The 15,208-nt window shown below is 43.0% G+C and overlaps 1 protein-coding gene across 7 annotated transcripts in view; it reads left to right on the top strand.

Annotated features, from left to right (window-relative positions):
- Nucleotides 1-15,208, top strand: part of ANK3 (ankyrin 3) — a 210,864-nt gene that overhangs the window by 185,881 nt on the left and 9,775 nt on the right. For 4 of the 7 annotated variants that reach the window (XM_075423069.1, XM_075423067.1, XM_075423066.1 and 1 more), the window contains 3 exons: nt 258-401; nt 2,703-3,375; nt 5,397-5,775. In XM_075423069.1, the coding sequence (XP_075279184.1) occupies nt 258-401; nt 2,703-3,375; nt 5,397-5,775 (1,196 nt within the window). Of the gene's footprint in view, nt 1-257; nt 402-2,702; nt 3,376-5,396; nt 5,776-9,390; nt 9,484-15,208 lie in introns of all 7 variants that reach the window. The other 3 variants (XM_075423068.1, XM_075423070.1, XM_075423065.1) reach the window with 2 other exon arrangements.

Below are 15,208 nucleotides of genomic sequence, written 5' to 3'. Positions count from 1 at the left end.
TATTCTTTGTGCTTTTTGTGTTGTAATATAATTATACTTGGGGGGGAAGGAAGACTCTTAATAGATGTATATGTTGAATAATTAGGCAGCAGAATGACTACTTGGACAAATAATGGGGTTTTCTAGAACCAAAGGCATTGGGACAGAAACATATACCAGCAATTTATAATTAATGCAATGTGAATGTAACTTTGAAAGACAATTACACAGTTCTGCAATGCTGAACTTTTTTTTCTGATGTCTTATTTGTTTTTCAGCTGATGCCTTAACTTCTGTATTGACAAAAATTAATCGAATAGATATCGTGACCCTGTTGGAAGGACCAATATTTGATTATGGAAATATTTCAGGCACCAGAAGTTTTGCAGATGAAAATAATGTTTTTCATGATCCCATTGATGGTAATTGAATTCCGTGGTCATATTTAGTTCAGTGACATGTCCAATAACACAATAATGTTGTATAAACTAGACTTTAAAATTAGATAGTAAGTTCTACAGGAACAATTGTTTTTAACATGAAAGGCTTTTCCTCTCCTAAAGCACTGCTCATGGTACGATACGTAGGTTGCACATCCGTATCTCTAAGAATAAGCCCAGGATCCCACAAACGTGTGCCTGAGCAAGCTTGTTCAGTATTAGTTGATAAGAGCTGAATGTTTTTCTCCTGCCATAGCTGTGCTTTGGGGCTTACCCATGTATATTTTTAATGTACTTGGTATTGCACGTTTCCCAAGTTCCCTGGAAATATAAATGTCCCTCAGCTTCCTGTCTAGATAAGTAACAGTAAGAATTCATACACGAATAAAATAAAAACAAGGAAAAAAAAAGTGCTTAGTAATTGCATAGGGTAAAATAATGTGAAATTTACTACCAAGCCTCTTTGAGACAAGTGAATATCAATTACTTTATGATTTTCATTTGGACGTTTCTACAATGGCAGTAGAAAAATAAGAAAATGCTTTCTTACTGCATGAGAGAATATCTTTTTCAGTCTACTAACAGGTAAAAATGTGTAATAATTTTCACACGGAAGCTGTACCAGCTGGGAATAGAATTGTGCAAGTTAATTTTGAGCCAGATTAAAAGGATAAATGAAGTTCTGCTTGTAATATGTAGGTATGCTTATTATTTATCAGTATGTTGAAGATGCTAAATATTATTTTTTCTTCTTTTAAATGTTGGTTAACAGACACTGCTAATCAATTTACTTTGATTTTTGTCACATGTATTTTAAGTAGCTCCTTAAATAAGATTTCTCTTTTGTTAGTAACATTTTCTTTGGTTTTTGTAATTTGTTCAAGTATGTATTGGGCTTTCTCTGTGTTTTAGTAGGATTTTTTTTTCTTTAGAGCATATAAGCTTAGTGTACCTCCATTACTGAGCAGCATTGCTGGTCATTGAATCATTGCATTACAGAAATAATTTTCTGTTGACATTTTAAGAAAGATGCTCTTGAAATGTTGCTTGCGCCTTTTAATAGTAGCGTCAATGTTTTTATGAAAAAACGCGCTTCTCTGCAGTTGCTTTCTGTCTCTCCTCTTCTCTGAACCTTCCTCGAGGTTCCTTTCCTCACCAAGACCAGACCACCTTTGCCTTTCTCTCAGCTGATTCAGGAAACAAAAAACCCGACCCTGTTACTGCACCTCCCTTTGCAAGCAGCGCAATGTCAAGTTAACCCCACGGCTTGTATTTTTTTTTCCTTTTGTAGGTTACACAACCTATTATTTGCTGGAATGCGAACTTCAGATTTTGTTGTCATTTTTATGCGTATATTCAGTTCAATCCTTTTGTATGGTTTTCCCATGTTTTCATCCATTTTTCTTTTCTTTTTTCTCTTTATTTGATCAGTGTATCTGGTTGTACCCATGCCACCAAGATCGTCTCGCTCTCCAAGATCACCAAGATCTCCTTCCTTACCACAGTCCTCTCGCCTGCATAACTTTACTGTACCTGAAATATTCATATAGCTTTCCCTTGTGGTGTTTGTGTTCTCTTATCCCATTGTTAACTGCCTTTTTTAGGTTTTTTATCCTCCTGTGTATTTCTTTAGTATCCTCATTAGGCTCCATTTCAGTCCCTCATTCTTTAACTATTCCATTCTTGTGGCTCTGTGGTTCAATTGGCAATATACCTTAGTAACATCGTATTGCTGGTGTTGTTTATTTTTATATAAAAGCGTATTAAAAATGTGGACCTATTTTAGAAATAATACCTACTGACAAAAAAGTGGCTGTCCTATGTTTTGATCTACTTCTGTCTTTAAACTCTGTTTATTAAACTTCGAAATAAAAAAAAAATAAAAACTAGGAAGAAAGATTTACACAATATGGCTGCAAGAGATTGCATTGGATATAACGGGACAACCACACTTCTCCAAATTTGATATATTGCACGCTCATAAGAATCTGCTACAGCTTGAAAATGTTAAAATGGCTGCAAAAACAATTGTTGAAAGCTTTACAGACTATTTACAAAATAGTCAAAAGTACTGGCTTCACTGTACTGTTCACTGGCAGTACTTATTTTTTGTTCCATCTGTTTAGGACAAAGTAAAGAAATCTATCAGAACTGCATTTGTTCTTATACACCTGTACCTCCTCATACATTTCATACTTTATGTAACTCATGAATCGTTCGATATTTGCTTATTTGTTGCTCCATGCTTCATCCCAGTCAGTCCAAATGTGCTGTCTTCCTTAGGTTATCCCACCATTCAAGTGGAACTGGAAACTCCCACTGGGTTGCGCTTCGTGCCGCCCACCCCTTTCCAACAGGACGATTTCTTTAGTGACACCTCTAGCCTAGAGTCACCCCTTAGAACTCCCAGTAGACTGAGTGACGTGGTAGTGACCTCCCAGGGACACGTAGATGGTACAGCAGCAGCACCACCAGTGGTGACTGAAGAAGACACTTCACTGGACGACAGCAAACTCGATTTCTCAGTGCCTAGAGAAGGAACACCTAAAGATATTTCCGTAGGCGGGAGCCAGTTGGAGGAAGTGGACCTTAAGGATTTTCCGCGGTATCTTGGTAGTTATGTCGGGATACCAAAAGATGGTAAACAAAGGCAGAGTGAAGAGACTAGTAAAACAGGAGTAAGGACTGAACAGCCTGAGAGAGCAAAGTCTGGTACTGATGAGGAGATGACAGAAGAAAAGCTTAAATCTCTGTTCGAGGACATTCATCTGGAAGAAGGAGCTGAGTCTGAGGAGATGATGGAAGAAAGAGTATGGTCAATTCTTAAAGATGTTCAACAAGCAGAACACGAAATGTCTTCAATTGCAGGTTGGCAGACTGACTCATCAAGTGTCACCGAGCCACCAACGTCGGGACGCAGAATAGGTGGTAGCCTGCTAGATCGTTTGGATGATAGGTGAGCATCTTTGTGTAAGTGTGTGTGTGTGTGTAAGCAGACCTTCCCGTGCTGCTTTTACCTCCAGAAGCAGTGCTGAGGCTGCTGTTCTGCTGTTCTATGAGAATATGGATATATGCATTTGTGTATATCTATATGTATTTAAAAGAAAAATTAATACTTGACTCGATTTGGGATTTGGCCTCAGACATATTTGTGTTTAATAATGTATATTTAATCAGGTTTCATTCTTAATACAGGTATTTCAGAAGTAATTTGTATTATTATTAGTGGATACTATTACTGTTTGTATTCTTTATCTTGTGTATTTCTATGTTTATTTAGTCTAAGTGATGCATAGATGTAACTGGAATCGAGGACTATACAACATACATTGTCTGAAACCAGGATGCTACATTACTCTTATTTCTTGAGTAGCTTTTTAGCAGTCATCCTTTTCACTGCATCTCTTTGCCTTCCCTCGGATAATTGTTGCTTTTCCCATAAGCCAATTTTTAAATTGTGTCTGGTTTTGTAACACTTACTTAAAGCGTATTATGTCATGCTGATTTACTAGACTTTTAAAGAGATGAGTTACAAGGCATAAGAAGGTAAGAATGGTGATACCAAATCTATCTAGTCCCATATGTTGTCTCCCAGCAGTGACTGGAGAGGATACTCAAGGAAGGAGGAGAGCGGATGTGTACGCTGTTTTCCTCCAGTACTCTCCCAGGATCCACTTGCTTTTCAGCATAACGACCTGCTGAGATGAATGCTTTCTACATATTTATTTATCCTCAATGCATTTCTCTTGTACGAGCTTTTGCAGCCTCCCCTTGGACCTGCTGAAGCCTTCAGCATTCACAATATGTGTTGCTGTGTTCATCCTTCTGGTACCCACTGGGTGAAGAGCTCCTGCCTGCCTTTGTTTTGAGTGTGGCTCCCATGATTGCTAATTGAAGGAGCCGGGTCTGCGTGAGCTGTAAATCAGCAGAGAATGATTATCTGCAGAGTGATCATTTGTCAGCAGTTTGCATCCTTTGCAGCTTTGACTCAGAATGTTGTTAGGTTCCAGGTAGCATTAGATACTCTCTTGCTGAATCCAGTGGGAATTTGGCCATGGATTTCAGCAAACTGATTGTCTTTCAGGACTGCAAAGCACTTGATCTACAACTGACGCGATTTCTATTCTTAAGCAAGCATTGTTATTCTGCATTTTATGTTGTGTCAAATTAGTAAAATGGATCACTTCTAGAAGTAAAAGGTCTTCCTTAAAAGAGAACATCTCCATTTCTAACTACATGAATTCAATTTGCTATCTTTTATAAGAGTTTTGCCAGCAAATAGCTATAGTATTTTCATGTGTACAGTCACAGTCCTTACCTGAAGGCAAGCAAAAATGCAAAAGAGAAGAAACCCGTGCATCAGAAGTGCAGGTTACACCTGTCTGTAGGCAATCTGAGGCAAAATTTTGTTCATCTTGTAGTAACCTTCCTTGCCTTTGGCCTTGTTGCTATTGAAACTCTGCACTGTCTACAGATTTAGTTTCAGATACCGGTATTTTTTAAAAGCCGTGACTTACCTGGAGTACAGATATTGTAATTTGGGGGAGAAATAACATGAACTATTTGGTTGTTGCTGGTAACTGCACAGTGACAGATACTTTCATCACCTTGTTGATTAGAGAGTAGGTTAAAGAATTTGTGCCTCGGGGATTTGTCTCATGATTATACAAGGGAAATAGTAGGTTTTGTGTATTTTTCTTCGTCTTTTTCCTTCCCCCCCAAGTGGAAGGAGATTAACATAAAACATTTGGTGTTGTTTCCAGTGTTCACCATATTTTTGTTGCTTCTGAAAAGGTACAATGAGGCAGAAGACAAGGCTATTAAATAGATTGATCTTTGCAAGCTGAATTAAAAATTTTACTTTGTCTGAAACATACGTGCTAAGAATGAAGGCGTAGTAAGAGGCTCAGTGCTTTGCCCTTCTGCGTGTGATTTAAGCACTGAACAGCTGTCTATTCTTTTTTCTTTTTCTTGTAGTTCGGACCAATGTAGGGATTCTGTTACCTCATATGTCAAAGGAGAAGCAGGGAAGCCAGAAACAAATGGAAGCCTATCTGAATCCACAGCAGAGACAAAAACTAAATCCTACATCCAGGAAACTTTAAATGATGTGGGAAAACAGAGTGAAAAAGAAGCCCTGAAAACAAAGCCCCAAATTTCAGCTGGTACTCATGAGCAAACGTTATCATCAACAGCATATCAGAAATCTTTGGAAGAGACTAGCAAGCCAACAACAGAAGGCCACAAAACATCTGTGCCTGTCAGCGTGAAGAAGATGAGCTGGAGTACTTCTGAGGACGGCAAGCCAAGAACAAGCATCCAAGAGGAGGAGGGAGCAGTAATGTCTGAACAGAAGGTACAGCATGTCCTGTAGTACTTAACCGTGTGAAGAGTCCCTATTGCTTGACATATTGCTTGACATAATTTTTTGTCAGACTTGTAATGTTGTTTGTGACAGAGTTGTGGGGTTTTTTATCTTTCTTTATGCCTTTTCTATTTATTGCTAAATTAAGAAAAATGGAAGTTAGTGGAAATTCATGTTCTGCGGTGTGAATAGAATGCGGTGGAGTTGGGGCAGGCAGAGGAGCCAAGCAGGGCTGCATAATCCTCTGCCTGACTGGCCCCGAGCCCTGGAAGAGGTTAGAGCGGCTTCGGGGACCGCCGTCCCCCATCACTGGGGAACAGACCCCTTTCCGGCTCTCACCACCTGTGCAAACAGCACCAAAGAGCTCAGCTGTCTTCCGTCTGCTTCCAGTAAGATGACGCCACTGGTTTCCCCTCTTTTTGTGACACTGAAGTGAGCAAAGAGATATAGGGACGCTTCGGCTCCTGTCCTGCTCCTTGTCCCCAGCATCCTCTGCATTTTTTTACTCTGTGAATTTGAAGAACAGTACATTTTGGGTAATATTTAATCTCCTTTTTATGTTTTTTTTTCCGCATCCTCATTCCTCCAAACTCCAAAGTACATCCAGCCAAGAGGAATCAAAAGATTTCCAAATGTGTAAAGCACTTTTCCAGGTGGTGGTTCTTTCTTCTTAAAATACTGCGGAGGTGCTCCCCTTCATTTCTGCCTTGCCCCGCTTGCACATCCTTAACTGCAGAACCTCAGTTATAAGTTGTTTTCTGATGATGAAGAGTTTAATAGCTTTCTCAGTTGCTTATATTTATTTACCAGAAGCTTAAAAGTAGAGCTGATTCGAAAAATGACTTGTAGCCCCATAGCTGCGTGCACCTCTCACCCCAGCAGCAGGAGGCTTGCCATGGATTAGACCGCAGGGCTGGCAGGGAACCAAGCTGAAAAAGGGAATTGCAGAGGTTCTACACTACTGTCTCTGCTGAGATTGTCTTTTGCTGGGCGTAATACAGGAGGAGATTATAAATTCTGGAAGAGAGGTATTTCAATAGAATTGCTTCTACGTGATACAGCTTTTTTTTCTTTAATTGTAGCACAATAAAAATGTTGGCTGCGGCGGGCTGCAATAAATCATTCAGGTTTAAATTAGTTCATTTTAAACTATTCTTTCGATTGTACAACCAAGAGTTCTTTTATTAGATGGTAACATAATCAGTCTCAGCAGTTATGCAGCATATGATTGTTATTATCTTGTTATTAGTTCGTGACACAGTCGAAGCAGTGAAGATCTTTCCTGATTTTCACTAATTACTGGAATACTTAAAAAATCTAAGTAAGAGCCTTCTGCAAAGGCAGTTAAAGGCAGATGGCAGAGTTCGTTTAGTGTCGGTAGGCTTTGGGGCAGACCTCAGCCTGACATGGTTATGCTCAGTTTAAACACAGGGATAAGCGTAGATGCACACTGTAACGTGCTGAGGGTGTGCAACAGTGCTACGCTTTCGCCTCTGGATTCCCATCAGTGAGAATTTGTCATCCACTCTTGTGTGCTCTTTACTTTTGGATATCCCATCTGGATTGGGAAGAATAAGCACGGTAGTTTTCTTAGGCGTGCTTTTTGCATCACTTTTGCTTTTTTGGTCAAGGGTGATAATCTTATCTTGTAAATAACAAGTCTTCCTATAGACATCATCTTTGAATAAACTGGTATCAGAGAACTGCTTCTAATATATTGTGGATATTTCTTCAAGAATATCTTCTAATCTAATTTGAAGTCAATAGTTTAATTACTAAAACAGTCCAATTCATGGTGAGACACTTCATGCTCTGTCATGAAAACAATAAGAGAATTTCAGCTGCAGTCTTTCTGCAAGGCATTCTTCGGAAATGCTCCATAAAGACAGAAGTATGGAAGAAACAGGTTTATTTCTGTGGAAAGAAACGGGGAACAAGAGAAAATTACTTCCTAATGTAAGAGATTATTCTGTAACCCATTGGGAAAGAGTTAAGAAGGAACAGTCATCCACCTGCAGGGTGAGGGCTGTGGCAGTGCTTTGGCATGCGGTTGGCAACAAGAGATAAACTCAGAGGATTGACACTGGGCTGCTGCCTGGTGACGTGGATGAAACGAACTGTTGGCCTCATCCCAAGTCCGCGTAAGCGCCCAAAAGTTTACACAGGCAGTGCAGTGACAGTGTGGGCCGTGTAATTCTCTACGAATGCACAAGCATCAGATTCCAGTGATCTTTTTAAATGAGAGGAGCACAGCACATTTGTTCCTTTATCCCAAAGAGAGTGATGTCCACCACGTGGTCAAGGTGGCTCCCAGTGTCAGAATTTCATCACAAATAAACTGCTTCAAGGTGTTTATTAAAAATAACTCGTCCCCAAACCTTCTTGCTCTCCGGGAATCTTTTTCTGCTTCTTGTTACTTCTTCAGGATAAGTCTGGATTATCATTTTTTTGTGTATGTATTTGGCTAGTGTCAGAGGGCAGCAGGAGACTTTACACACGCATGAAGACTGTCATCCTGCTCTAAATGCTTTTTGAAACGTAGGCCTTTTTCTCCTCCACTCGCCTATGCCTACTTTTATTTTACACATCATTTCTGAGAAATACTTCTTGTTTGCGTTATCTTGGGCCAGATTCAAAAAGAGAAACAGAAATGCAGCTAACAATATCCAGTATTCATGACTTCACAATCAGTTTTGGGCTGTCAATGAGTAACTACATAGAAAATTTAAAAATTTCTCTGTTCAGAATAAGGTTAGTTTAGCCAAACGTGATGTGAGAAGGGCCTCTGCCCTGTGTCCGTCACACACAGAGCTGTGAAGCCCTCTGCCAGGCATGTGCACACAGAGCTGCTCAGCCCTGAAGCCGAGGAGCTCCTCAGGTTTCAGAGGGGAAAGCGTTAGGGCTGTCAGGGGGTGCCAGGATGGAGCAGACGCCTGCGTGTGGCTGCGGTACCTCCCGGCACCAAGCTGAGACCAGCAGCAGGCTGTTCCCCCTCACCCTGAGCTAAGAACTGCCAGCTCCCTTCTTCAAAAGTGCAGAATGATTGTACTTCATACTACAGTTTTGCTACTTAAAAGCAGATAAACACTGAGCGGGAAAGCCATTTACGTGGAGAAGTTCTTCAAAATGCTTATTTGTAATCTTCTTTGTGGAGGGGCTCCACTGAATCTTTCTGTGTGACTGTAGTCTTTCTTTGTGAGGGAATTGGCTTCCCATACCTTGTGAATCCATACAATTTGTCTGAAACATTAATTTTTGAGGAGAAAAAAGCAAGCAAGTCAAGGGGTTCTTGTACACAGAATTTGTAACAACTATGTAAGGTTTAGAAATTCTACAGGTCAGATGCATTCCAAATACCGTTTTCTAAGACTTAAGAGCTGCTGAGCTATTCCATACCTGGTCTACTTATCAAGCTACAGCATGCCAAGGAGCCAAAAGGCCTCCTGCCGCTATATATTTCAAGAGCAAATCTGTGAGTCATGACGTACGTAATGGAGACAGGAAAAACACTGTCCATGATAACCTCTGTTTTCTTCTCCTAGTCCTGATCAGCATGTTCTGCCTTGCAAATGTGCTGTTCAAATGTACTAAAACTGCATTTATTAGGAATGTAGTGACAGTGAGATTGAGAGTGATTCAAGCTCAGATGAAGAGCAAAGAATTACTACAAGAGTTTATCGACGGCGGTTGATTCTGAAGGTATTCTGTGATTTGCATTCCCAAGGTGACGTTGGCATGGGCTTGGGTTTGGACTGCTGTGTCAGAATGTCAGTCTGGGCACTCTGGAGTCCCTCTGGTAGTGTGCTTTCCATTGCCAGTATGCATTTATAACCAAGTGCTAGGTGGCCTTTCCTTGCTTAACCCCAGGGGTTTATGGTTGTTTTCCACTGGAAAACAACTGTGCTGCATGGCATGTTGTGTCCTTCACTGCCACTGTTTTGCATGGCATCTTAAAGACTACAGCTAGATGCAGTGTGTTGGTCTGATATAAAGCAAAACAAACTGCAGAGAGATATGGGTGACAACTTTTTTCTTCTTTTCTATTTTCTTGAAAAAATTCTGAATTATAAGTTTAAAAAATACAGGAATGTATGTGAGTGGGATATAGGAGAGTATGAGCTGTGTACTCTGGTTGAAACCTCTGGTCCTAAGTGCTTAATGTGTTCTGGAAAACCTTCTCGAAACAGCAGGTGCTCCTGATTTGAAACCTACCAAAGTTAATAAAAGTCTTTGGATTGCTTTCAGTAGGCTTTATTTAGTGTATTTATTTACAGATGGCCTTTATTTATAGCACAATATGCTTTACATACTGATAACAATGGCATAGTCACATAAATAATTGCCTTTGCCCTCATATTTTTTCTTGTATGATCATATAGTTTGGCATTATTTGCCTGCAGTATATAGCATAAGAAAATATTTCTGCATTGGAAACCATGATGTTAATCCCTCAGTAACTTACTGGTTGTATTGGTTTCTTATTAGAAAAATCATGTAGTCAAGCCATGAAAAAGACAGCCAGCCCCGATAGTGCTATTACAGCACTAGCTGAGTTTGCCTAAGATATGGTTGTAACTTTAGGTACGATTTGTGGCACTTTGATTCCGCATATCTATATTGCTGTTATTTGCATGCTTTGTGGAGAAGAGTACGCACACAGGCACCGCATCTTTTATGTGACATGGATGGCAGACAGGCTGCTCTGCCAGGTGCTGACCTCGCCAAGATCCAGACACTTTCGGAAAAGGCAGGATGACGTTTCTGTCTGTCTTCACCCTGAATTTCTTCAGTATACCGGTTGTGCTCCCATTGGGGACAAGGCAGGAATTGCAAAACTGAGCTCAACAGCAATGAATATTTTGTCCGATGCCTCATCTCTACAGGCAGAACGTGCTGCCTTCCGTGGAAGGCCCTGGGCAGGTCAGGGTATAAGCCTTCATCGGTAATTGCTGCTGCAGATAAGACATGGCTGGTCAGAAAGAGGAATGTGGTTTCTGTTCTCAGTGGGCAATTACAGACTCTCGAATGCTGTAAGAGCGTTTCTGGTAAGGCATAAAGTATCCGTGTGCTGAAAGTTTTAAAGGTTGCACAGCAGGCCTGTGGCTGAGGTCCCCCACCCAATTTATGTCTGAACTATTTTAGCGTCCGCTGGTTTGAAGTCAGGAAATGTCAGAGTAGAAGAGGGAAAGTATGTAAAAGGCGTCCTTCGCTTGCTTTCCAGCTACATCCTCTGTGTTCAGAGAAAGGCGTAGAAATGGATTTTAAATGTGGTGGTATAATTTGGGGTTGAGCCTTTAACAGAGCAATGGTAAAGCAGCGTGTATAGTACAGTGCTCTGCAGCTAGTGCCAGTGCAGGCAGGAGGCTGTGCGTGGTGAGTGGAGGCGGCTGAACCTGCTCTGTTGGGAATGTGTCTGACCTGAACTGGGTTATAGCTGTACCTGTCTCTTGGTTAGGAAATATGTGTGATATTTCTGTTGTTTTCTGATGATTTATAGCTACTTTTTTATCCCTTACTCCGCATCTCAAGACAAGCTTAAAACAGAAGAAAAAAAATTTTCAAAGCAGCGAGCAAGCACCAGGCCTTTTAGAAAAAGAGTTTGATAGTGGAAACAGCCATTTCAATAAGTGTATTTTGATCATGTAAAGTTCAAAAAGCGGTAGTACAAAAAGGAAGAATCGAGCTTTCACATTGGTAGGGATCTGGACTTCCATTTCGGCACATTCCTGGGAGCAGAGGTTCAGTTTGGGTGAACTAAAATCACTGCGAGAGCACGCACAAGCTGGGGAACGGCTCCTCATTCGGGGAAGAGGTCTCAGGACGTGGTGCTCAGAGGCACGGAGCAACGCTCTCGGTCTGCAGAGTAAAAACAACTCCCGCATTTCTGCCGCAGAGCCCCGTGCAGCGGGCGGGAGCAGCAGGCTCTTGCCTGCCAGTGCCTCAGTGCCCAGCAAGCGGGTGCTGTGCCCGACCCCACAGCCCCCCTGCCCCTCTCTGGGGCTTGCACTGAGTGGGGCGGGCATCGCTTGCACGGAGCAGCAGTGAGAGGGGGATCAGGCTCTCCCAATCCTGTGTTTTCTGACACTCCTGGCTAGCCAAATAATTGTTAAGGGGTGCCGTGGTTTAACCCCAGCCGGCAGCCAAGCACCACACAGCCGCTTGCTCACTCCCCGCCGATGGGATGGAGGAGAGAATCAGAAGGGTAAAAGTGAGAAAACTCATGGGTAGAGATAAAGACAGTTTAACAGATAAAGCAAAAAGCCACATGTGCAAGCAGAGCGAAATAAGGAATTCACTCACTGCTTCCCATCGGCAGGCAGGTGTTCAGCCATCTCCAGGAAAGCTGAGCTCCATCACGCAGAACAGTGACGTGGGAAGACAAATGCCATCACTCTGAACATCTCCCCCTTCCTTCTTCTTGCCCTCACTTTATACGCTCAGCACGATGCCACATGGCATGGGATGTCCCTTTGGTCAGCTGGGGTCTGCTGTCCCGGCCGTGTCCCCTGCCGGCCTCTTGTGCACCCCCAGCCTGCTGGGGTGTGGTGGGGTGAGGAGCAGAACAGGCCTCGACTCTGTGCAAGCACTGCTCAGCAGTAACTAAACCATCCCTGTGTTATCAACATTCTTCTCATACTAAATTCAAAACACAGGGCTATACCAGCTGCTAGGAAGAAAATTAACTCTATCTTGGCCGAAACCCAGACAAGGGGTGATGCCAAGTGGGAGGCAGGGACATTTTCTCTCCAGCTCTCCTGTCCCCCAGGCAGCAAGCCTGCCCCAAGCTGATGATGAAATGCCCCAGTGCTTTTCCGCAGTCACGCCTGGACCATGGGACTACTTATCCCGTACTGTCTTCTGTCATGGTTACTTAGGAGCCAGAAATTTTTGTTGAGTTTGCATTCTCTGGAATAAACACAGTTTCAAATTTCTGGAAAACCTGGGCGCAGGCTTCACAAGCGGATGGCAGTGCAGTGCCCGCGCTGTCAGCCCGCTCGGCCGGCTCGTGCCAACAGCAGCAGCGGGGAGGGGACGAGGGTGCGATCCGGGGCTCCGCTGGGCAGGGCTGCACACGGGAGCTGCGTCGCTTTACCGCAGCGTATACCCATTACTGCCTGCGGGTTGCATTAAAAGAAGCGGAGGTACTCACGTAGCCTGCAGGGATGAAGTTTGTTAACGCCAGAACCTTGACGATAAATGGAGTGCTGTGGAGAAAAGGCTTTGCTGTGCGCCTCCGCAGCTACTGTCAGGGCTGAATTGCTTCGTTACCTTTGATCTGCTTCCCCAACTTGTTTTTCCTTTCAGTGTCATTCTGCGTTATTGCTACCACTCTTATTTCCGTTTAACTGCTACCTTAGTTCTCTATCCTGGCCCAAACACGGGGAAAGGCTTTTCTCTCCCCCGGAGGTACTCTCCCAGAAGGCCATGAGCCTGGGTCCTGTCAAGCACTCAGCACTCTCGAGCGCGTTCCCATGGGATTTAGCACTTCAGAGGGCTGAGCCCATAAAACCAGACAAGCAAGGACTGATGCCCATTTCCACATGTAATAGGATCGTATTCTAACCTCAAGGTAGTGCAGATGTTTTTGGTTTTGCTTCCTTTCCCCTCTTCTGTTCACATGGCGGATTGATGGGACAGGGCATTGCAAAAGAAACGGGTTTTTATGGTAGCGAAGGAATGCGAGCAATTAGCACACAAGGGAAAAATAAGAGTGCTGCCACAATGTGCACATTCAGAGACTGATCCAAAGCTGCTTTTATTCAGTCATGACAGAAGTCAGTGTCTAATTTTTCATGCTTTTTCAGAGGTTGTTAAATCTTTCATGGGTACAAACTTTTGGCAAAAACTGTTCAGTAAGATTCCTGCCAAAAGGTTTATGGTAGAATTTTGTAATAGAAAATAAAATAGATTTCTAAGCAGGGGTTATTCAAATCTGATGTCATTTTGTATCTTGTAGTTTTGTTATTTCTTGCCAATTTTTATTAAAGATTTATTTGTCTCTTTCGATGCATTTTGCCCATGAAACTCCCCAGCACTGATTGCGGGATGTTTGGTTCAGCCTGCACTGGAGGAGTAGCATGGGAGCCTGAGCAGCAGTCAGTCAAAACTAGAACCAGCAGCTTTCATGATCTTATTGTTCAGAGGAAAGTTGTTTATGGAAAGTGAAAACGTGGCCATCCTGTAGGTGAGAAGAATTAAGGCCCTGTGCCGGACGTGAGGCACATGGGCAGGGTTCCCATTGGTGTATTCAGCTGGGCACAGCCTCCCACTGCAGTCCCTTCCAGGCTGGGAGAGCTGCAGGATTGCTCTGCTCCCCGAGTCTCGCCGCAGGAGGGATCGCCAGGGTCGGAGCTGCTGGGCTCAGGCAGGTGACACAGAGGTAAATTGAAACACAGACTGCAAGTGCTGTTGTAAGGCCTGTTCATCATGTTGTCCTCCACGCAACGAGCAGCAGACCTGTGACCCTCCTCCCAGTGTTGGTCTAGAAGCTGTCCCGTTTGCGGCACTGTTTCCTTTCAGGTCTCCTTGGCTGGCCTGTGGGTCTGTTGGGTTTTCCCCCCTCCGTGGCTTCAGCAATACATCTGCACACGAGCAAGCACAGACTCAGCAGAGGCGCAGGCGGAGAGTCGTGGCATCTGATTAACAAGGTATCCCTGAGTAGGCAGAACTCACTAATGAAAATGACCTTAATGAAAGATGTTTGTTTCTACTGCCGCTGCCACGGAGGCTGGAGACCCCGAGGAGAGCGAGGCGCAGCCTCTGTTGATGCATTACAAGAATGTGATCTCGAGGCTGAAAGGATTATGTCTTGACGGTGGCTTAGACCGGTAAGGGAAGAGGTCTGAGCACTCTGCACAACTCCTCTTCCCTTTGCAGCATTGCTCCTGGTCTTTGGTGAAATTAAATATTAGGATCTTTCCATCTTGCTTATTTCCGTCTGCATTTAAATTCCTTTTTGTCTGTCTGCATAAGAGACATCCAGCTGCACCTTTTTTCTCCGCTGTTACAACAACACTAGATGTATAGGAGGAATAAAAGGGACTATTATCCCTCTAGTAACAAAACAAACATGAAAGAAAACCAGAGCTCTGACAAATCTGCAGTGAACTGTGGCACAATACTGCAGCACCGACTGTGGAACTCCATTTATCTGGAGGTCCCTGGGAACACCCGTAGTCTGCAAATAACTGTTAAGAAAATCAGTGGAGCTGGCGGAAGACTTTGAGGAAGCTACTCTTTGCTTCTCCTGCCCTGGAGAGCAGCAGCTGGTTTTGGCAGGACTACACTCCAGCGAGCAGGGTGACATTAAAGCACTCTGCTTTGCAAAGCTTCCTGGCATGTTCTGGGGCTGAGGCTTGCAGACTGCAGCCTTTGTATGGTTTAGTCCCAGGGATATAACCGAGCTTCCAGTAATCACAGTATT

Source organism: Opisthocomus hoazin, chromosome 6, assembly GCF_030867145.1.
Source record: "Opisthocomus hoazin isolate bOpiHoa1 chromosome 6, bOpiHoa1.hap1, whole genome shotgun sequence".
NCBI lineage: Eukaryota > Metazoa > Chordata > Aves > Opisthocomiformes > Opisthocomidae > Opisthocomus > Opisthocomus hoazin.
Note: the sequence above shows the minus strand (reverse complement) of the source record. Positions and strands in the feature narration are given on the sequence as shown.